The 23,961-nt window shown below is 41.0% G+C and overlaps 1 protein-coding gene across 2 annotated transcripts in view; it reads left to right on the top strand.

The window, feature by feature from the left end:
- Positions 1–23,961, top strand: part of TTC29 (tetratricopeptide repeat domain 29) — a 202,537-nt gene that overhangs the window by 86,216 nt on the left and 92,360 nt on the right. For both annotated transcript variants that reach the window (XM_075929998.2, XM_006133842.5), the window contains exon 9: positions 16,365–16,456. In XM_075929998.2, the coding sequence (XP_075786113.2) occupies positions 16,365–16,456 (92 nt within the window). The remainder of the gene's footprint in view (positions 1–16,364; positions 16,457–23,961) is intronic.

A 23,961-nucleotide genomic window follows, 5' to 3' on the forward strand; every position in this document is an offset into this window, starting at 1 on the left:
TGCCTCCCACCTTTTGTTTTGGAGCAAAACACTGATTTTCCTTTGTGGACTGTGGTTAAAATGCTTTCCTATTTTCTCAGCTAATGGTATTAGAATAGCTCCATCACTAATGGACTGGATTTCTTTTGGCTAACACGTCCCAAATATACACTGAGGAAAAACCACATTAAAAGTGATGCTGTTAAAGAACATTAGACTTAGCATAACATATATGCTATTGGAAATATGAAAAAGAATATACTGAAAGCAAGTTATAATATCAGAAAATTATCATGCTATTGAAAAGCTTGGATACAGGAGAATATAATAGCATTTTAAACATCTCTTCTTACAGTTAATAGTCAATTTTGTCTCAGGGTTGTTTCTCAAGAGTAGAAGTCTCTGTTTAAAACATGTCTGTTTTAATTCTCAATTTTTATTACTTAAGCCCTCATATTCCTACCTCTCTCTTCCCAAAGAGATTAAAAGGTTTTAGTTTTGGACACTTACCTTGATAGATGAATTTAAAATAAACAAAACCTTTCAGCATAAACATGTTTATATGACCATTAGTGTTTGTTGTAGGAGAAATTATGTCACAGGTAATTGTGGAAGTGGTAAAATGAACAAATGTCAGGAAGTCTAAAAAAACTAACTTTGAGTATTTCTCTGTATTATTATTACTGTAAGTGAAACTTGCTGGCTTTGTTATTTGTGAGTATCACATCTCTACAATTTTGCATTAAATTTCCATACTTAGAAATCCAAAGGCAAAGCTCAAATTGAAATGATCAAGTTTCATTAATCTTTATGCATTGCATGTGATAACCTAGACATCACATAGTTATATCAGCAAGGTTTTTGATTGTCAAGTTTTATTATGAAATAGCAAAACACACACATAAAGAGTTAATGGTTATGAAAGGCAGCAAAGGGCCATGGGAGGGTTCCTTCATGCTACCAAAATGGAAATCTTACTATGTATTTTAGAAATGTGCATCTGTCTGTCTCTAGCAAGCTGTCTGAGAGTCCATTTATTCAAGAACTCCTTCTAAACAGTCAGCTTTCTCTTATACCTTAAAGCAAGGTCAGAGCTTGTTTGTGTCAGGATAATGGAATGTACATGGAATTCCATTGTTTCTCATAAAATGGAAAGGGAGGAGTCTGACAGGAGGAAGTTATACTGCAAAATGACCACAGGGGGGCAATGAGCAACCTGAGAGGAGGATCAGGAGAGCTAGTACCCCATTGGGCCAGCAGGGGACAGCAGTAGAGAAAGGGACAGCTATCTACTGTATATTTCAGAAAGTTCGTTTGTGTCTGTGTGTCTGTCTGACTCCTATCCTGGAGACATGCACCCCTCCACCAGCTGCTCCCTCTGGAGCTGCAGCAGCCATGAAGAAGTGCTTCTCACCTGGACTCAAGCTGCTGCAGTGAGAAAGCGCTGGGGTTGACCTCTCTCCGTGGGGCAGCCTGCATACTGAACCTCTCATCCTCAGCCTCACCCCAGGAAAATGGTTTAAATGAAGAAAAACAAAACTTATTTGAGTTAAGGGCACAAGTAATGCTGGGTAAATCTTCTAGTAATAAATAATACAAATATGAATTATTCCTCAGAATCAGTGAAAGGTTCTTTGCAATCTAAATAATTTGCACAACATGTAGGTGGCTTAGATTTTATGTTCAAACATGAAACTAACAGAGTTTTATTTATTTTCCAGTTTCCTTGCAGAAGGCCCACATAGCTGTAATCTCAAACTGTCTGCAGTGTTTGATCATTGAAGGCACACCTTATCACTGGCTACTCTGACATGCAAGGGAGTGAGGAAGTTTATGGAGTCCTCTTATTCCACTGCCATGTGTTCACTGCTGTTTCAACCCAAGTTACCTAACACAGTCTAGCTAACCCAAGTTAGGAACTTTCCTTTTGTTTGTAGTGAAGGACAGGAATAAGGATCTTGTGCAAAACGGGGGTTTTGCACAAAAAAAACCCCTGTCCCCACTGCTTCTTTTTGCGCAAAAACCCCTTGCGCAAAAAGAAATGGCTGAAAATAAGCTAATGGTGTCGTTACTCATGCTAATGAGTCCCTTCTTAGCATATTTTCTGCTGAAAAAACTCAGTGTTGACGAAGCCTATGTGTCAGCCAGTACAGCAGATGTGATCATTGTATAAAGCTGGTGCAGATCACATTAGCAAGGTGAGAGCTAGGATCCAAATTGTGAGTGCCCCTTACACCATTCCCCCTTATACAGGTTTTGTAGCAGTTTAAAGCCACAGGTAAGCTTTTTGTCCCATTTGAGGCTTTTGAAACATCCATTGTTTCCTTCCATGCATCAAAGTAGATACGTTAAAGGCAAACTTTCTGCCAGTTATGGTGAAATTGTTCTGTGGTGCAATTACTTAAAAATTACCACCCTTTAATTACCAGACATACTATCTCAGGATAAAAAAGTAAAATTAAAGACAAAGCTATGTAACAGTTAGTATACAATGAGTTGTTCAGTGCTTAATTTTTTTATTAGAAAGCAGAAAAGTAAGACCTCTGATGTGTAAGGCTGTGAAAGATCTGGAAATGTTTTTGTAAAAAACTGTACAATCATTTCTCAGGTGATTAGATACCACAAAACCTGGATTTTTTTACTAGATAGCCCAAAAACTCCATGTATGTTTTTGTTGCAACCACCTTTGTTTAACTGAAAATGACCTTATATGTGAAAACTTCAAAATATTACATGGAATCTCAATACAATAAGGCAAATTTCAATTTCTTAGTGAAATGCAAATATATTAAATTCTGAGGAGGCCTTTTAGTTTGGTTTCAAACATTTCTGTAGCACATATAGTTAACATCAAAATAGCAGATATTTTAAAAGAATATTGTAATTTATTGTGATAAAACTGTTATAATAATTAGTTTCTTAAAATTGTTATAAATCAGGCTCCAATCAAGCAATTCATTTATTTAGGCTTGATCTTATATTTTAGCATGTGAGTAGTCCCATTGACTTTGATAGGATTATTTGCATATTTAAAATTAAATATTTGCTTAAGGACTCTGCTGCATAGGAACCCTAACAGCTATGTAAAAGGGAGGGAAGGTCTACTGTCTAAACCTAAAGAATTTAAACATTTTTCCTTTGACAAGCAGATGAATAACTTGAATTTTGCAATATGCTCGTGTATATTATAAAACCTAAAGGATGTGGCTTTGCTAGCTGCAGTCTGTTTTGCTGTTTTACTTTCAGCTTTTATATTATTTTAGAGCTGATCAAAAGAATTGGTAGCAAAGTGTGAAGTAAATTGTGTATCTAAATAAATAGATTTAACATTCCTTAGTGCTTTAAGTGATTTTAGTAATATTAATATTTAAAGTATTTGTCTGAAATCTTTTTATGACTACATATAGCAATAATGGCCACCATTTAATTCTACTGTTTTTCACAGGAGAATTTTACACAAAAAATACCATCTTTTAGTATTGAAATGAATGCAGAGGATTGATTTAAACTGTTTATTTGCATGTAAATGACTCTAGTTTTATTCAGTCAATAAAAATATAGTCTATTAAACCATTTGCTACATTTCTTACATAGGTTAAGACTTATAAAAAACAAGCTTTCTATTGAATTAGAACTTTGCCTTTAACTTTCATTATCTGCGTAGAGAAATTTGATTCTGTAAATTACATTCAAATTTTTAAAAATGTTTTCCTAGCTTATCACCAGATTTTTTTCTGTCTATACAATACCACATATTTATGAATAGAAATAAAGATTTAAGTCAACATTAACAGATTATTGCTAGAAGCTCAGTGATAAGAAGATATGGGCACTTGAAGCATGCACATGCATATACTATGAAATTAGGGTCTTCGGAGGCGACTGCAATTTGACAGCCAGGTATATTAGTGTTGACACAGCAGTGTGATAAAAGCAATTCAGACATCTGGATCACAGTGTTGCTTTACAAAGGCATTTCTGAACAGTTCGTGCATTTGTACTTACCCAAGTCCCCAGTCTTGTCCACCCGTCTCTCACTGTTTCCTTTTCTGCCTCTGTTTGACTTTGTCTTGTATGTACTTGAGGAATCTCATTTTTCCTTTACAAGTCACCTCCATCTGCTTATGTGTCAACGTGGTCCTTACGCCACACATCATATTCAGGAATTCTCAAGATGAAGGGCTGTATTTTTATCACTATTTCTGTCTCAGCTCTGTTTCATGCTTGTCACTGCTCAGCACTCAGTGCCACACTGGCTTGTTTTGTCAATAACCATTTATTTGTTGCTGGAATAGTAGCAACCATTACATCTGACCTCCCTGTTTCATCAATTATGGATAAATTATTGGATGTGAACATCTGCAAAAGCTTGCTTTGAACTCACCTCCTGGCTGGGATTAGATAAAGTATTAAACTGTTGTTTATTGTCAGGCCAAAAGTCTACTGGGAAGCCAGGGAATTCCAAGACTAGCAGGCCCCCAGTCAGCAAGCACCAAAAATTGTTTAGTATTGCCACTGTTTCCCATAAGATTGTAGCCATTTATTATTTACACTTATTACTAGTTGTTATAACATACTTGATAAAAGCTCTTGGCAGGCATAGTGTTTGTAGCCATTGTCACATCTGTCAGGATGGAAAGGATACATAAATTGTTTTCCCCCTTCTTATATAAGTGTTAAAGGATAACAGATGAAGCTTCTTCCCTCCAGACTGTTATTCAATGTTTTATTTTGAAGAAATATGTCCAAACTGGGTGGTTTTGAAAATATTAAATTCAGGTTCTAAATTAGGGCTACAACAACCTTTCCTAACTAATGGATCATGCAGTGAAGATTTCAAATAGTACAAAAGTACTACACTAGAATGTCTAGGGTTTTTGAGACGTATATAAGTGTCTGCATTAAGCAATCTGTTTGGAATATTTTTGTATTGAGTCAAACCTTATAAAAGGTACAGAAGAGAGATTATAAAATGACTGCCTTGATTCTGAACCGATACATCCATTGTAAAAATAAAATGTCAGAATTAAGAGTTAGTGTTAGTGCTGTTGACAGTACAGTATAGAAAATCATGAAAGGAATAGTAGTTCTGAAGAAGAAAGAAGCATGAAGAGGAATATCAACAAAGTATTAAAGGGGAAGTGAATTGACCTTTATTTAATCACCTAATAAATGTTTTCTTATTAAGTATATGAGGTAAAATCCTGGCTCCATTGAAGTCAGTGGAAGTTTTATATTAATCCTTGAAATAAGCTTTGATACTAAATTAATTGTGATTACATCCTATCAATTTGAATCCATTCTGCCAAAATATGCATGTAATGAAATACATTTACAAATATACATTATGTAATATATATTGTGTGTGTCAACAAGAGATTTGTGGAATATTCTTCTTTCCAAGGTATTAAACCTGCAAGAACATATGCATATTGGTAGCTCGAAACACATGGTTTCAATGTGCCTATTCACAGTCGAAAATGCTTTTAGGATTTGGATGTTAGATTTCAAGTTTTTTGGGGCAGCAACTGTATTTTCATACTAATTTGTACAATTTCTAGAGAAATTAGGCCTTGATCCTTATTGGGGACTGTGGGTACAATTGTGAGTATATTAAAATAATATCCTCTGAGTGCCATCTGACTTCTCCCACTTTGCAATTTAGTCCATGTAATTATTCAGCAGGGTCCACATCATGAAATCCATAGTCACATTTTGCTTAGCCCTTACTCAGGTAGGTCTATAGGAATGTAGACACGAGAACCATCAGTGTAAAAATGTATAGGTGAAATTAATACACACCCCCAAAAAATTACATGAGGAAAGAGTGGGTAAAAATAGAGTAAGGATCACAAGGTTTGGCTCTAGAAAACAGAAAAATAATATTAAAAATGAAATATTAGAACTAAACTTACTAAATAACTTCTCACTCTACTGAGCAAGCTCCTTTTATTTTATGTCCTGTTGATCCACATGTAGAGGCCATCTCATACATATGACCAGTGTGAACCAGGGTCAGAAAGATATATAGCATTCCCAGCCCTCTGGGAATCTGAAGAAAAGTTGATGAAGCTTTGGATTGCAATAACTTTCCTGTAGAGATCTTCTCTTGCATGGAACCTTCACTTTAATCAGGTTGTAGGACCAGTTGCAGTAGGAAGCCTCAAAGCCAATGGGTCTTCTGTTTTGGTGACACTGCCTTTGGAAGATCTTGTCATTTCCAAAAGGTTCAGGGACCATCTCCCTTTTCTTCTGTGGGGGAAGGGGATTCATATGCCACCCCAAAACAGAAGAAATTAAAGGAAACTCCAGGATGGAATCTTTGCGTAAAATTTCCTTCCTGTGATCTGTGCCAGTGTTTTGAAATATAGTAGTACAGGCAGTCCCCGGGTTACGTACAAGATAGGGACTGTAGGTATGTTCTTAAGTTGAATTTGTATGTAAGTCGGAACTGGTACATATTGTAGGGGAAACTCTAGCCAAACATTTCTCCAGAGCTCAGTTTTATTCTCCCACACCTCACTTCCCTCAGTCCTTTATTCTCAAGCTGAGGTGTCTGCTGAGAAAAGCCGCTCCGCATCTCTCTTGTCTGCTGGGGGAGGTGCTAGCTTCGCGTCTCCCTGGTCTGCTGGGGGGAAGCAGCTAGTGCGGGGTTGCCTCACCCCGTTTGTAAGTAGGGATCCGATGTAAGTCGGATCCATGTAACCCGGGGACTGCCTGTAGTGTAAGCTGCCTTACAAAAAATGAACAAAATATAAATGTCTTTTACGTCTTTTGTGGTGCTCTTACTGAACTGCAGATTAAAATGTCCATATAGCACCTGTTTCTTTTTTTTTAACTGCATAATATGTCTAGAAAAATATTCTATTTACTGACATGTTAGAATTATGTGCTTTTTCTAGAAGAGCGTAAGAAGAAGCATTAAGTGCACATTGCATCATCTGTCTACCGGCACCTATTGTTGGCTCCAGTAAAAAAACCTCAGATGATGCTGCCCAGTCTGGGCCTTAGCCTGTTTATTACACTGCTTGTCAGAAATCATTAGCTAGTGATTTCTTTGACTAATGTTGCGGTTGATTGTCTGAATCATGCGCAAGAACTGTAAATGAAGCAGAAACATCTTTACAGCTCACCGACTGTGAAATGGCTAAACAGGGTTAGATTGTCAGAAGTTAAAATAAATGTATTTCCAATAAAATTTGACAACAATTTAAAGTGCTGGTTAGCAGCAGAACAATATTTAGTGTTTTTTTAAGTTAGTGATATAAATTAGTATCATCCTGTCACTTTTTTGCCAGAGCAAAATGCTAAAATATTGATAACTACAATCTTCGTTAACGTGGATAGTCATTTTCTAACAAAACTTCTCTCCTCAAAACTTCACTTTTGTGTCCTTTATCACCATAAGTTCATATCTCAGAATCATAGGACTGGAAGGGTTTTCAAAAGGTCTTCAAGTCAAGTCCTCCACATTCAAGGCAGTACTAAATGTTATCTTCTAGACCAGTGGTCTCCAACCTTTTTACATCCAAGATCACTTTTTAAATGACAGAACAAGCCAAGATCTACTACCCCGCCCCTTCCTTGAAGACCCACCCTCTCTATTCTCCTCCTCTCCATCACTTGCTATCCCCAACCCTTATACTTCTGCTTTTTTTCCCAATTCTTCTGTAGGAAGAGGTTTTTCCAACATTTGTCCTGTCTATACTAGACCAAATGTCAGAAAAACCCCTTCTTTTGGAAGCCCCCTTATTCCTCGTGGAAAGAGGAATATAGAGGTGACCAAAAGATCATGTTTGCTCTTCCACTAAAAAAGCGGAAGAACAAACGCATCCCTGGATACAGAAGTGTTTTTCTGGGATATCTCAGGAATCCTGAAAAACTCCTGCAGTCTAGCGATAACCAGCTGTAACCTCGCTGGGTTGAGACAGGATGTGTAGGCTCTGGGGCGAGAATGAGGGATTTGGGTGTGGGAAGGGGTGAGAGGTGCAAGCTCTGGGAGGAAATCTGGATAAGGGGACATTGGCTCGGGGAGGGGGCTCCAGGCCGGGCAGTGTTGGGGTCAGATGTAGGGTTAAGGTACTAAGCAAGCCACAGGCTTCTGGATGTGAGGGTTCAGGAATTTGGGTTGGGGTATTTGAGGGGCTCAGGACAGGGAGTTACAGTGTATGATAGGCTCAGATGTAAGGTCTGGGGGGAAAGGTGAGTGTTATGGTGCTGTGGCCAGATGGGCCCAATTTGGGGTTTGTTGAGCAGGCTTCATTTTTAAATAAAATACTATGTCAAACAAAACGTTTCTGCATTGTCTTTATTTCTGAGAAGGGAAGGGGTAGTTTTGAGTCAGGGGTCACTGACCCAAGAAAAGTCAGTTGGGGCCACACAAGTGAGATGCAAAAAAACCCTTCTCCAACCCCGCTGCCCCAGCTTTGCTAATGTGGCCCCTACTGTGTTTGTGGGAACAGGGGACATAGTACTGGGGAAAGATGCTAGTGGGTGCTTTGGCAGGGGACAGAGTGCCAGTGGGGACAGAGTTCTGTGGCTGGGGGCAGGGGAGAGGGAACAGGGTGCTACAGCAGGGGACAGAGTGCCAGCGGGGACAGGTTTCTGCAGCTGGGGGCAGGGTGCCAGGGGGGACGGAGTTCTGTGGCTGGAGACGGGAGTGGGGACAGAGTTCTGTGGCTGGGGAGAGGGAACTGGACAGTGGGGAATGGGAACGGGGCAGGGGAGTGGGGACAGGGAGCGGGGTGCCAGTGGAGGCAGAGTCTCCCCTGCATCTGCCTCCTCTCAGGATTCTCCCCCCCCCCCCCCAGGGAAGCCGGCGTGTGCCTCCTCCAGGCACGATCCCACCCCCCCGCGGCGCAGGGAGACCCTGCGCGTGCCTGCCCTGGGGCCAAACCCCTCCCCAGGGCACTGGGAAACCCCGCGCATGCCGCCCCCCGGGGCACAGAGAAACCCTGCGCACGCCTGCCCTGGGGCTGGAAACTGTGCGCGCACCTGCCCCGGGACCAACTCACCCCTCCTGCGCTGGTGCAGGGAAGTCGCTGTGCTCCTCCTCCGGGGCCAATGCCCCTCCCGCAGCACACGTAGCAGAACTGCCCGCGGGAAGCCAGCACTACCTCCCTTTTCGCTGGAGATAAGTAGTGGGGCTTCTTGGGGATGGGGGGAAAATGGGAGGGGGCCGGATACCTCTTGATCAACTGGTTGAGGCCCTTACGATGAACCAGTTGATCGCGATTGACCTGTTGGTGGCCACAGTTCTAGACCATCCCAGACAGATGTTTGTCTAACCTGCTTTTAAAAACTTCAGTGATGGGGATTAAACTTCTGAGGTAATTTATTCCAATGCTTAACTACTCTGCCCATTAGGAAGTTTTTTCCTAATGTCCAACCTAACCTTCTCTTTTTGCAATTTAAACTTCTTGTCTTATTCTCAGAGGTCAACAAGGACAATTTTTCTCTCTTCTCCCATAACAACAGTCTTTTATTTACATGAAAACTGTTATCATGTCCCTCCTCGGTCTTCTCTTCTCCGGACAAAACAAACCCAGTTTTTTAAATCTTTCCTCAGAAGTCATGTTCTGTAGCTCTTTCATCATTTTTGTTGCTCTCCTGTGGACTTTCTCCAGTTTGTCAACAACTTTCTGAAATGTGGTGCCCCGACACAATATTCTAGTTGAAGCCATATAAACAGAGAGTAGAATGGAAAAATCCCTTCTTATGTCTTGCTCACAACACTCCTGCCAATATATCCCAAATCCCTTTCTGCATTACTCCTTCCTAGGCAGACATTTCCTATTTTGTACCTGAGAAATTGATTGGTCTTTCCTAAGTGGAGTTCTTTGCATTTTATCCTTACTGAATCTCATCTTATTTACTTTAGACTGTTTCTCCAGATCACCCTCCAAAGAGCTTGCAACCCCTCCCAGCTTGTTATTGTCTGCAGTCTTTATCAGCGTACCCTCTATGCCATTATCCAAATCATTGATGAAGATATTGAAAAGAACTGGATGAAGGACCAATCCCTGTGGGATCCCACTACATCTTCTCTTCCAGCTTGACTGTGTACCACGGATGGCTGGTCTTCGGGAACAGTTTTCAAACCAGTTATGCACCCACCTTCTAGTTGCTCCATTTAGGCTGTATTTCCCCAGTTTGTATGATAAGGTCCTGTGATACTTCATATTCACTGATGTTCACTATATTAGATATCCAATCACTACTAAATTTTCTGGTGAAAACTAAAAAAAAGTTATTTAGCAAATCTCACATTTCCACAATTTCTGTTGTTATTCTCTCCCTCCCCCACCCCTGGAATAATGGGCCTTCCCTTTCCTTGGTCTTCCTCTTGAGTCTAAGATCATGCTAGCTTAATCTTGTTTTGTACCTTGGCCTTTCTGGTATCCAATTCTTACATTATCTACCTCCTTGTGTAAGAACTATCAAAATATACCTATTGTGGTTTTATGACAGAGATTCTCCCATGTTCCAATGTGTTTGTTTTACATTCTTAGGATTCTACTAATTTCGGTAAAACTGGGGAAACTAAGCAACAAATCTAGCCATGGTGCCTATAATTAGAGAGTGTTATTGGGATGGGGGGAGACCTTCCTATAAGTTTTCTGAAATATAAACTCTTAAATGTTCAATGGCTTGTATGGAGCTTTAGCCCCACAGTTGTCATTGATGCTAATGAGCTAAAATAATTTAACTTACATGTACTTACAACTTGTAAGTTTAGGAGTGCATATTTTAGTAATACAATAATGAATAAAATTATTTTGGTTTATTCTCAGAAGCAGAAAGGTATGTGTGTGTTTGGACAGTTTACAGTTTTGCTATATTTTGGGGCTTTAATATCAAGCAAAAATTGTTTATAAATTACAAGCTTTAGTGTTGTTTCAGAATTAAAAACAGACAAAAAGGTAATTCAAATGAACTTTGATGTGCCTCCTTCTCTCTCAAATGTATGGTTTTTGGACTGAATTGAGCTCTCTGCGGTTAAATTTTTTTTCATTTGAATAAAGGTGTCTTTCAGCAGTCTATGCAGTATTCTTAAGTTGAGAAATAGGATTTGTAAAGGTCAGAAAGAATTTCAGCTGTGAAACCAAGAGAAGACGAAAATTTCAACAAAGGTGGGATTCACAGAATAGTATGGTCAGGCAGTGTTGGGGAACAAACTGATATGAGGAAGGAAGATCAGTTTAAAGATAAATCCAAGTTTATGGAAAACATAGTTTTGAGTAGGAAACTTTCTTCGTATGTTGTAAGATATAGTCCAAAGGCTCTGTGTTGCAATTTGACTTTCCAAAAAATATATTAATAAGAAGGCAACCTAAAATCAACTCCAAGCTTTTTCTCCAGGCTTGGCTGCTCCAAAGATACTTAGATCAGAGCTACTCATACCATGGCCTTTTTGTTTCAGACTCAATATCTCTGGGTCTCAGCTGACGTTAGCCCTGTTGTGCAGGACAGATTTAGGGTTGCCAGGTGTCTGGTTTTGAACCGGACAGTCCAGTATTTGAGCTTTCTGTTCAGGAAACAAATTGAGAAAATATAAATGTCCAGTATTTTCTCAATAAGCTGTAATGTAGATTGTGATGCAATGTCAAGTATGTCTGGTATTTTTGTTGAAACCATCTGGTAATCCTAGACAGATTACTAACTCTTTGCCCTGATCCAGTATGGGATTTGTCTACTATTTTACAGGAGGCAAATGGGAGGTATGAGTTGAGAAAGGAAGTGTATTTGTGTGTCGAGGCTGCTTTTCTTGCTCAAATAAAATACTTAATGTTTTGAGTCATGTAGTTGCAGAAGGTTGCGATAAAGCCATCAATGTACTTGGTCAGCACAAGCTAACAAGAGATTTATGGAAAAATGAACTAAAATTTTTCAATTTTCATTTAGAATTTTTCTTCCGTTAATTTTATTTCAAATTTCTTTTTGATGGTACAAAACAAAGTGAAATAGCTATAACTTCTCATGTCAAGACCTGTACATTAATTTAATCATTTCAACTGCACATAGAACATTCTACCAGATTCCAAAAGTACAAACGTACCAACCTTTATTTGAAAAGATTATATAAGAGACCTAGCAACATCAAGTTCATGCATTTCAATTATTCTGCCTTTCTCAGAATCTCTTGTACAAAGCAATTTTTTTAAACTCGCTTTATACCCCTCCAATAACTCCAAGCCTCATAAACACTATGTAAGTTCTGCTCTTTTGATTTGTCAGCAGAAAATTCATCAGACTCATGCAGGTATTAAATAAACCTCTGCAAAGTACATTAATAGTACAGATTATCCTGTCTAGTCCAGTTTGTGTGTCTGTGTGTGTGTGTGTGTGTTTGTATACACACACACACACACACACACACACAAAATGTGAGAAACCAGAATGTGTTCACATTTTCCTTACAAAGGAAATTACCAGAAGTCAGTGAGTAGTATGCAATGCATAGTATTTTATTATAAAATGCTTTATTTCATGCTGTCAAATAAAAATAAAGTTAAATCCATTTCTTTGTACTTCTTACTTGTAATATTTTACTAAACTCTGTGGGTATTTCAGCATTACAGTGAATATGCATAAATTTATGGTTATTGTATGCTCTGTAAACCCTAATGCCTTATCTTCTCCATGACTGCTGTGATTTCATAGCCGCTGAATATCAGATTGGCCAGGAAGAAAGAATGTAGCTACCAGGGGAACTACTTCCTTGACCTGATTCCTATGGTCAAGTGACAGAGCAATTTGATGAGGAAAGCGTGTGAATTTCTCTAGATGTACACATCTAAGATGATGCAAACACTGTCCCCTCTTCCAAATACCTACACCAGCTCCTTTGCTAGGATTTGACCCTTCCTCAGGCTAGTCCACTATCTTTCCAAGCTCAACCTTTCCTGCCCCCCTTGCTCTCCCCACCACCTCATGCCCTGCTTGACTTATTATTGTCTTCTCCCAGCTATAAAACTCCAATACTCACCACACTCAATGGCTGATCCCCTCACTGGTGAGATCCTACCAGGCTCTAACCAGCTACATTCTCCCCTACCCCCCTCACTTTATTAATTTCCTCCCATCCTACTTGCTTTATTAAGCTACTATAACCTAACTGAAATACTGTCTCCTTTTAGAAGTTTTCAAGGGCTGGATTAAGGCATTCTGCACTGTAAACACACAATGACATGGACTCCTATGTGGCATGGGTCAACCTTCATCTTTTCTAAAAGAGTCAACAGGAATTCCTCAGTATTAACCCCAGCAGTCATAGTGAATCTGGGTAGGTGGATGGGTCAGGACTGCTGTAGTGATTTTCTTGTTACAGACACTCCATTAACAGTTGGTGTTGGCTTGGCGGGAGCTCCATAGCCCCGAAAAGTAAGTCTTGGAGTTAACAGTCCATTGTGAGATGCATAAGCTGGTTGTTTCAGGCTTACTGCAGACTCTGGCAAACACTACTGCATTGGTTAGACTAGAGTCACATGTTTTTTTTCTAAAAGTTACCATTTTTATGTACTTGAATGACCCTGGGCCTGAGGTTCTGTCACAGGCCTGTAGTGCCTATATCTTGATCTGTCTCTTTAGGTACACAGTATTGTCTATTGTTTTCCTTTTCCTTCACCCAACTGTGGGTTAAACCTTTACAGTAGCGGAGACTTTCCGGTTCCATTCATATTAGGTGAATACTGGGCAAACAGAGCACAAAAGAACAATTCTACATCTCCTTTCCTTTGAGAATGCTCTTCATTAATTAGTAGGTCTGACGTGGCTGAAGTTGGGGAAACTGTCTGAGGTGGACCCATACAGTATATCTTGTTTGTTCTCCTGTTCATGTTTTGTAACCTTGGTTTCATGAGTCTTTATTTCAAAGAGATTTAAATAGTTTTAAACAATATAAGTGACAGCAGATCAGATTTGTGTGGAGTGTAGGTAACTTTGAGGCCTAAATAAGTAAAGTCCCTCAAATGGGGGCATTTGAGAATTCTGAGTGCTAGTAGACACCCACTGCATCTCCTTGTACTATGGCTCCAGCAACCCAGTTGGGAAAACCATTCTTTGGGGCGTACAAGTGGTATAACCACCCCTGCCTTCTCTAAGGATTTCTATCTAGAGGGAGCAGCTTTACTTTCTTTTGAGAGCTATCCTGGCACGTAGCTGCAGCAGCAAGATACTCATTTAGCTCATTGCCCCAGACATTCTAGCCAAACCTCTTCCCTGGCCAATTCTACCTATTTTTCTGTTGGACTCCTTGGTTAGAATGAAAGTGGCAGACTCCTCATACCTAAGCAAATTTCTCTTGCAGTTTTTGGTCTTTAGAAGCCCTATCTAAACTAGGAGCAATATCAGCCCAGTATGGAATACTTTTGGAAACATCTCCATATGGATATGGCAGAATATCTGATATGTGCACAAATACTGTTCAAGGAATTGGTCATCTCGAGTTAATTGCAAACTCTTTCTTTAAATCTTGGATACTGGTGCTGTAAAAAGATTTTAATATCATCCATGTCTGTGCCTCAAGATGGAATCCTAGGAAAATTTACTGAGGCCACAAACACCAGGCTTGGATTAACCAATGTATATTCAATACATTTGCACAGGGCCTCCATACCACAGGGCTCCAGGACCACTGGGGGTGGGGGACCTCTCTCCCCCATTGCAAAATCACAGTCCATGGCTAGGAATAAGCAGAGTGTGGAATAATGGGGGAAGGCCTTGCTTGCAAATTATGTTGAAAGCCAGTAGGCTGGAGCAAGGACCCAGGACAGCCCCCCAGAAAAGGAGCTTTTGAGGGATGAGCTTGGAATGGGTTTACACTCAGCAGCCCACCAAGTCCTTCTATTCTGCAAAGAGAAGGAAAGGTGAGAGGATCCCCATTTGCCACAGTGCACAGGGCCCCAAATTTCTTTAATTCTGCACCATTAAAGACTTTAATTTTAGCATGCACACAAGAGAGAGTTCCAAACTGGTGCGATGAGGTCTTATGACCACTGTCTTATGTTCTCTATTTGACATCTCATTTGTCTCAGTTCTTCAATTCACAATGCCCTTCAAAACACAGGAAGTAATACTGCTGAGTATGAAGAACGGAGCTCTATTTATGAGGTATTGAAGAGTAAATAGTGCAGAATACGCATTGCAAATGTGCCTTTTCAGTACATACCTACTTTAGATTACTTAAAAATAGAATGAGACTCCACTGAGGGTTGGATCAACTATCCTACCACGCCTGAACAAGACATGCACAGTAGACAACAAAAATGCGAATGCTGGAAGCAGCAATAGGAGTGCTGAAAACCATGCTCATTGATGCTTGACACAGAGATGATGATCTTCTTTGAACCCTCTACTTTACCAGATGAACAGAAATGTGCTTTTAATATAAAGTGTCCTTTCTTTTCTCATAACATAAACTGCCCTAGACAGGCATCATGGGATAGATAAGGTGCTGTCATACTTCCCTTTACACCTCCCATCCCCCTTCTGTCTGGGAAATGGCATTCACTAATCCTTTCTTGGAAATGTGCAAAAAGGATTTCCATAGTCAGTCTTTGGAGATTTCCTGTGTCCTCATGTGTGTAATAGGTTGGGTCAAGGAACAAAAAGGGAGGGAGGAAAGAATGGGATTTCATTTTATATGCCTTCTCTCCTCATCCCCATTGGAAAAAAATGGATGAAAAGGAAAATTATGCAATACAGATGATGTCAGTGTTAAATTAAATTAAGATCATATGTTTCTTGGTGGCAGCTGTAATCCTTTGATTATAGAAGAGGTCACGTTAATGGAGTGCATTCCAAACAAGTATTAACAAATTGCTTGTGTGCCAGAATAATTAGTAGTGCATGTAATAAAATGATCTACAATAATCTTTTTTGATTAACCCTAGTTTCAATGTACAACCTACAATTTATTCAATTTCCTGTATCCCTCAAAACTATACCCAAAGCTGAATTCTCAGTGTTTTAAATTAAAAAAATGTGCGTTTCAGTGTATCATATCAAAATATTTCACATTTGAATGCAAAGAATTCTGTTTTAAAATATTGACTCATAGATTTCCTAAAAAATATGCACAGCTCCTAAAATCTGTTCAATTAGAGATAAGCAAATTATTTCATAAATCACGTAATATTTGTTTGGTTTTCTGTAATGTCAAAATAGTGTTTTAAGTAAATTGAACATCCTTACGTTTATTTGTAAATGTTCCATATAAAAAATGAAATAGTGATAAAATGTAGCACTCTGTAGATAATAAAAATGAAAACATCTTAGTTCCTTGTATGGACAGATTGATTCTAAATCAAAAGCAGAATGTTTGATGTTATATAGTTATATTGTATTATATTGTACTGAATATATTTGTTTTTGCTGCCTCTCAGAATTTGAACGCCTACAAAGAAATCTCCACAGAACTTTGTGATGTTGTTGGTCTCGGTAGAGCATATCAAGCTATAGCCAAGGTCCTGGTAAGGTAGGTTAGCACTTCCTTGTCTTGCTGTCAGTGCAGATTCATTCAACTGTGACAGATTTAAATTGTTAGAAGTCTGTCGCTTCCCATTACTGACTGCTTAAATTTTAAGCAATGCCCTTTTTCCAGTAAGTGACCCTTTCATTGTAAGTTATTTTAAACAGCACAGTTTTTTTAAAGAGCATTGTAGTGGGGTTGACTCACCACTGTGGTGCCTCCTGCTGGTCACATTGGGAATTAGATCAGTTAGTTGGAGAACACTGCCTTGTTGGCGGGTATCTTGCCCATCACCACTCCACTCCACTGTCTGTAACCAGACTTTGCTCCCTGGACTGAGGTGTTCTCTTTTAAACACTGCCCTCTAACAATGCCCACCACTCCATTGTGGCCCCTTCCAGGGGTAGCAACAGTCCTCAGGCTGCCACCTGCCACTGTGGCCATCTGCAGCCCCAAAATCTAGCCCCTTGCATCAGGCAAGACACAGTCTGTACAGGCAGGCCTCACTTTGTGGTGGCTAGGTGCATGCAGTTGGGGAAAAGGGTGACTTGGATCCACCCTCCACTCTGGGTCCTGGCCCAGGGACCCTCTAGCAGCAGCCTTGTTCTGTCCTCTTTCACTGCCCTTAACTGCCTTCAATGTGTTCTGGGCCACTTCCCCATGACCCTTTCACCTTCTTGGCCTTTGTACGAAGGTCTACAACCTGGCATATATCAGGCTGGGGCTCCTCTCCAGCTCCCCTGAGTCTGCCCAGCACTGCTCTGTCGAAGGGACTTCTCCCTGGAACCAGTCCTTCCCCTGAGCTGGTCAGGGCCAGTGTTCCCTCTAAGGTGTGCATCTGGGCAGCCATGCTCAAAAAATTCTGCTCCCTCCCACGTCCTCTGTAGAACTGCTCAGCAGCACTCACTTACCTACTAGAAGGTGAATGTTGCATTCCGGCTCGGCAGCGGTGAGGCTTTCCCTGCTGGGGCAACATCACCACGGCCCTGGTTCCTACTCTGTGGCAGCCATGCGGCCTGACTGACTGGGCCGTATGTTGGAGCAAGGCTGCTCTGAGGGCCAGAGATGCTAGGGGGTGGGGCAGGAGAGGCTCATGCATCCCTGGGGCTGCAGTCTGGGCATGCAGTCCCGGAAGCTAAAAGGTTAGCCCCTACACACATAGGCTACAGGCTTCCTGCTTCTGGAAGGCATGGGGCTGAGCCTGCTCCACAGAGCCGTGGCCTGGGCTGCACCACATTGCTTCCTTTGGGCTGAAACCATCCCTTGACAGCCTCGGGCTCTATGTGCCCCAGCTCCAGAGCTATAGCCTGCAGGAAAAGGGTTGAGCCAGGCAGGGCGCGCGCGTGCGCACACACACACACACACCCCTCTCCTTGCCCTAGCGCTGCTCCTGGGGAGCTGTGAGTCCCAGCGTTGTTGCCTTGTGGTGAGTGTGTTGGGGGCACAGCGATGTGGGGGCAGGATGGGAAGGGGCAGAGGGTGCACTGAGGGGCATGGGACGATGATTTATCATTTGAAGGTTGAGCCAGATATCTATTTGGGTCAATTTTAATACTCTTAAAATGACAGGATATTATCACTCTTTATTAAAATAATTCTTGGATGGCTATTATAGCTAAACCTCAAAAGTAAAACACCAAGTATTTCATTTAAATTATATTTAATCTAGCATCTCTATGTGAACATTTTCTTCAATAAACCTGTTGCTTTAAATGTTCAAATATCTTAGAACTGTAGGGCTCGAAGGGATATTACAAGGTCATTGAATCTTTTAATGTATTTGGAGATGGTTATCAGGGTCCCTCTGGGTCTTCTAGATCTAGATTCTAGAAATTTCCCTAATTTGCTTATAAGAATGTTGTGTACGACCAGTGTTCCCTCAAAGATTTTCCATCCATGAATGGAGTGAGTTTTGTCTTGCTCAAAAATGTTAGTCAGAAAGGCCAATTAACATAGTTCTCTGAAAGGAGAACCAGATTTAATTGAGGCCCAAGCCCAGCCAAGGGAGGGCCTAGGAGAGGGCTATAAACAGGCAGTTGGCTACTGAAAATTTTGCAATATGAATTTTCTTTTTATTTGACTTCATATTAAATAAACATTTAAAATCATGCACCTTGTTAATTATCCCTTGTTTTAATATTCTTTCTTCCATATCCTTTAAATATACATATATATGATATTTGTTAATAAGCTGGGTGCCACAGTGGTGCACATCCAAAGAAGCGCACATGACCTCAGTATTGGCGTACAAGACAAAACTCACTCCGCTCATGGATGGAAAATCTTAGAGGGAACGCTGGTCAGGGCCCAACAGCTGAATGAGCAAAGCTTTTCCTTACCTGTAAATCCACTCATATTTTACAATTTAAAAAAGCAGAAAACCTAGAAAAGTGTAGTATGCTCCAGTAAGTGTGCCTCAGTGTAACCTTTCTAGAAGTTTTAAGAGAAGTTTCCATTTATTATTCTACCTCACTTTATCAAGACATTTGTGTTGTGAGCACTTATGGATAAATAGTTTGTTTCAAATATAATTTTTCTCTGTTGTTTCAGTCCAAACTTCTGCCAGATGGATTAATTTGAAATTAGAGCTTTTACAAAATTAAGTGATACAAAATAATATAATGCAATTAACATATGATCAATAAAAGCAAGGAAAGTCAGAATTAAAATTTATGGATTGTCCTTGATTCATTCTGGAATGCATAGGTATTGCAGGATATATGTGTGATGGGTTGGGATTCCTAGGATGTCAACTGAGGTGCTGAAGATACTACTGAGCCTGCCTTCTCTTCCAGCCTGGATCCCCTTTACCTGCTTTCACTAAGCTAGCTCTTAAGCCTCCTTGAACAAAGCACAACAGGCAGGGCTACTTCTTGTGCTGTTGGTGGGAAGGTATCTGTGTGTCAGTGCACTGTTCAGTGTCGTGTTGGAAGTATTCCTTGAGACGGAGACGGCGAAAGTAGGCTTCCAGATCACCGCAGAACTGAATCATGTTAGTGGGGATGGCGGGGCAAAAAGAGAGTCCCCGAGATGGAACAGATTCTTCTGCCGAGCTGAGTGTGTAGTTGGAGAGATTGACGATATTGCTGGGTGAGTTAGGGGTACCATTGTTGTGGCCCCATGTGGCAGGTAGGATTTTAGACAGCTTACAGTCCTTTTTCCTCTGTAGAGAAGTGAAGTGTGTAATGTAGATCTCCTGTCTTGTTATAGTAAAGTCCACTTGTGCAGAAGGTTGGTGTTTTATGAGAGACTCCAGATTGGAGAGCTCTTTTTTGATGTTTTCCTGTTTGCTGTACAGGATGCTGATCAGGTGGTTCCTCAGTTTTTTGGATAGTATATGGCATAATCGCTCACTGTAGTCTGTGCAGTATGTAGATAGCAATGGATTTTTCACTCCACATGGACTCCTCCTGAGGGCCGAAATGGCAGTCTGGACCTCTACATAGAATGCTTCCGCCGACGTGCACAGGCAGAAATTGTGGAAAAACAGCATCGCTTGCCTGGTAACCTCAGTCGTGCAGAACGCAATGCCATCCACAGCCTCCGGAACAACTCTGACATTATAATCAAAGAGGCTGACAAAGGAGGTGCTGTTGTCATCATGAACAGGCCTGACTACCTAAAGGAGGCTGCCAGACAACTCTCCAATACCAAATTCTACAGGCCACTTTCCTCAGATCCCACTAAGGAATACACTAAGAAACTGCACCATCTGCTCAGGACACTCCCCAAACAAACACAGGAACAAATCGACACACCTTTAGAGCCCCGACCATGGTTGTTCTATCTATTACCCAAGATCCACAAACCTGGAAATCCCGGACGCCCCATCATCTCGGGCATTGGCACTCTTACTGAAGGACTGTCTGGCTATGTGGACTCTCTGCTCAGACCCTACGCCACCAGCACTCCCAGTTACCTTCGTGACACTACGGATTTCCTGAGAAAACTACAATGCATAGGTGATCTTCCAGAAAACACCATCCTAGCCACCATGGATGTAGAGGCTCTCTACACAAACATCCCACATGCAGATGGAGTACAAGCTGTCAGGAACAGTATTCCTGATGATGCCACAGCACAACTGGTGGCTGAACTCTGTGAATTTATCCTCACACACAACTATTTCAGATTTGGTGACAACATATACCTCCAGACCAGTGGCACTGCTATGGGCACCCACATGGTCCCACAATACGCCAACATTTTTATGGCTGACCTGGAACAACGCTTCCTCAGCTCTCGTCCACTTACACCCCTTCTCTACCTACGCTACATCGATGACATCTTCATCATCTGGACCCATGGGAAGGAGACACTGGAAGAATTTCACCATGATTTCAACAGCTTCCACCCCACCATCAACCTCAGCATGGACCAATCTACACGGGAGGTCCATTTCCTGGACACCACGATACAAATAAGTGACGGTCATATCAATACCACCCTATACCGAAAACCTACCGACCGCTATACTTACCTGCATGCCTCCAGTTTCCATCCCGGACACACCACACGATCCATTGTTTACAGCCAAGCACTGAGGTACAACCGCATATGCTCCAACCCCTCAGACAGAGACCTACACCTACAAGATCTTCAACAAGCATTCTGTAAACTGCGATACCCACACGAGGAAGTGAGGAGACAGATTGACAGAGCCAGACGTGTACCCAGAAGCCTCCTGCTATGGGACAAGCCCAAGAAAGAAACCAACAGAACACCACTGGCCATCACCTACAGTCCCCAGCTAAAACCTCTCCAACGCATCATTAGTGATCTTCAACCCATCCTGGACAATGATCTCTCGCTTTCACAGGCCTTGGGAGGTAGGCCGGTCCTTGCCCACAGACAACCCGCCAACCTGAAGCATATTCTCACCAGCAACTACACACCGCACCATAATAACTCGAACTCAGGAACCAATCCTTGCAACAAACCTCGGTGCCAACTCTGCCCACATATATACACCAGCAACACCATCACAGGACCTAACCAGATCAGCCATACTGTCACTGGTACATTCTCCTGCACATCCACCAACGTTATATATGCCATCATGTGCCAACAATGCCCCACTGCTATATACATCGGCCAAACAGGACAGTCCCTACGTAAAAGAATCAATGGACACAAATCTGATATTAGGAATGGCAACATACAAAAACCTGTAGGGGAACACTTCAATCTTCCTGGACACACAATTGCAGATCTAAAAGTAGCCATCCTGCAGCAAAAAAAACTTCAGGACCAGACTTCAAAGAGAAACTGCTGAGCTACAGTTCATCTTTAAGTTTGACACAATCAACTCTGGATTAAACAAAGACTGTGAATGGCTTGCTAACTACAAAAGCAGCTTCTGCTCTCTTGGAATTCACACCTCCAGATCAGCTGCTAGAAGTGGGCCTCATCCTCCTTGATTGGATCCACCTCGGATGCATATTTATTCCTGCCTCTGGAAATTTCCACTACATGCATCTGATGAAGTGGGTCTTTGCCCACGAAAGCTTATGCTCCTACACTTCAGTTAGTCTATAAGGTGCCACAGGACTCCTCGTCGCTTTTGCAGATTCAGACTAACACGGCTACCCCTCTGATAACCAGCTGCAGATACAGATACTGAGCTCAGTTCTGGGAGGACCCAGCTTAAGGAATTTATCACATCTGGATACAAACCCAAATTTCTATGAAGTTTGCCTCCTTCCTAAGTGTGAAAGAAGGTACATGCAGCCTTTTTCCGCTCCAATTAGAAATTACATAAACTTGGTTATATTAAAACCAGAAATAAAATATACTTTTTCATAGTTAACAAATTTAAGTGGTCAAAGAGATAGCAAACAGAAAAAGCTGATTACTAAGAAAATAATACAGAGCACTCAGTCTAAGCTAGTTTCACTAAAACTAGTCACAATAATTTTTCACCCTAGTAATTATTTCAGGTAGGGTCCTTCCCAGGCCAGGTAACTCTTAGCTTGGATCTACCAGTTCTCATCACTCCCACATCCATCCTGTTGCAATCCTTTTATTTCCAGTCATTTTCAAGTATCGCTTTGGGGCTGGGAGATGGAGGTGAAGGAAGCTGAAGACAATCATTGTTTTCCTCCTCAACCTTATGTAGATTTTCTGTAGGTGGAAAACCTTTGTTTGATTCCCTCTACTCTTCTGTGGAACAGTTCAGTTGTCCAAGGTATAGGTTAGTATCAGGTTCCAGGTCACCTTACTTTATTGTCCATGAGTCAGTAGCACTATGGCACATACACAGAGCAGTAATCCTCCTTTCTCCATCATGCCTATGGGGGTTCTGGGGAAAATGCAGAAACTGATATAAACTGAAGTGAAATTCTGATACTGTTTTTGGCAGAAATTTTGGTCATAGTCTACATATCACATTGTCTTTGTGAAATGTAATAAATATAAGGTCATTGGGGCCTATAATTCCAAGCCCTTCTGACTGATATAATGGCTAGGAAGAATGGTAGCTTTGGGAAGAGGTGGTACATACCACTCCCATGAACTTAAAGGACCCTTCTGTGAGTTTGGGTAGCGCCACAAGTACCAAGGATCAGCAGGATCCCAGGAAGGTAAAAGTTTGTAACATGCCTTTAATGTATATTCCAAGAGGGGATGGTTAAATTTCATGATCACTTTCACAGTGATATGGTAGGCATATATAACAGCTAAGTAGATGTTGGTGGCAGCTAAGAACAACTTTAATTTCATCAGAAACTAAAGAAATTCTAAAATAACTGAAATCTAGCAGTAATACTATTAGTAGAAATAACTTGAGATTTGAGAGCATTATTCTATTCTGCTCAGACAAGATATCAGAACTGGCTGAACAGTTAGCGGGAGCCAAAAGCTCAGTTTTGCCCAGGCTAGATGATCATGACTAAGATCACTTTGGATCTGTTTTGTTGAATCTTCCTTAGTATTATAAGGATCAGGGGAAATAAGGAGAAAGACAGGTGTAAAGGAGCACTTTCCCCAATATAAAAAGGGTGTGTGTTGCATGTTGTAGGTCCCTGTTCAGTGTCACACAGAACTTTGGATGCTTTATTGTTCTGAACTGTGTCAGAATGATCCCATTGGAAGAATACTGGATAAGTCAGTGAAGGTTTGAATAACTTCCCATCATAATTCACAGCTCAAAGTAAGAATAAGAGCCTCCGGAAAAGGGCACTTTTTCCGAAGGATCGGGGCCAGTCTAGAAGCTCTTTTCCGGCTTTTTTAAAAGCCGGAAAAAAGCGGCGGACATTTTTATTTAAATGCCGCGGGGGATATTTAAATCCCCCGCGGAATTCCCTACGACGACTCGTGAAATTTACATGCCCCTTCCGGAAAAGGGGCCAGTGTAGACGTAGCCCTAGTGAAATTAGGGGAAGGGATGCAGTAAATATGGAATTAGTAAAGAATCAGATACCTTCTGATCAACTTGAATTAATTCAAATCAATGGGGCTGCATACTGTTCACTGCGGGGTACTGAAGGAATTAGCTAAAGAAATCTCAGAGC

This window comes from Pelodiscus sinensis, chromosome 4, assembly GCF_052426305.1.
Source record: "Pelodiscus sinensis isolate ZL-2025 chromosome 4, ASM5242630v1, whole genome shotgun sequence".
NCBI classification, from domain to species: Eukaryota; Metazoa; Chordata; order Testudines; family Trionychidae; genus Pelodiscus; species Pelodiscus sinensis.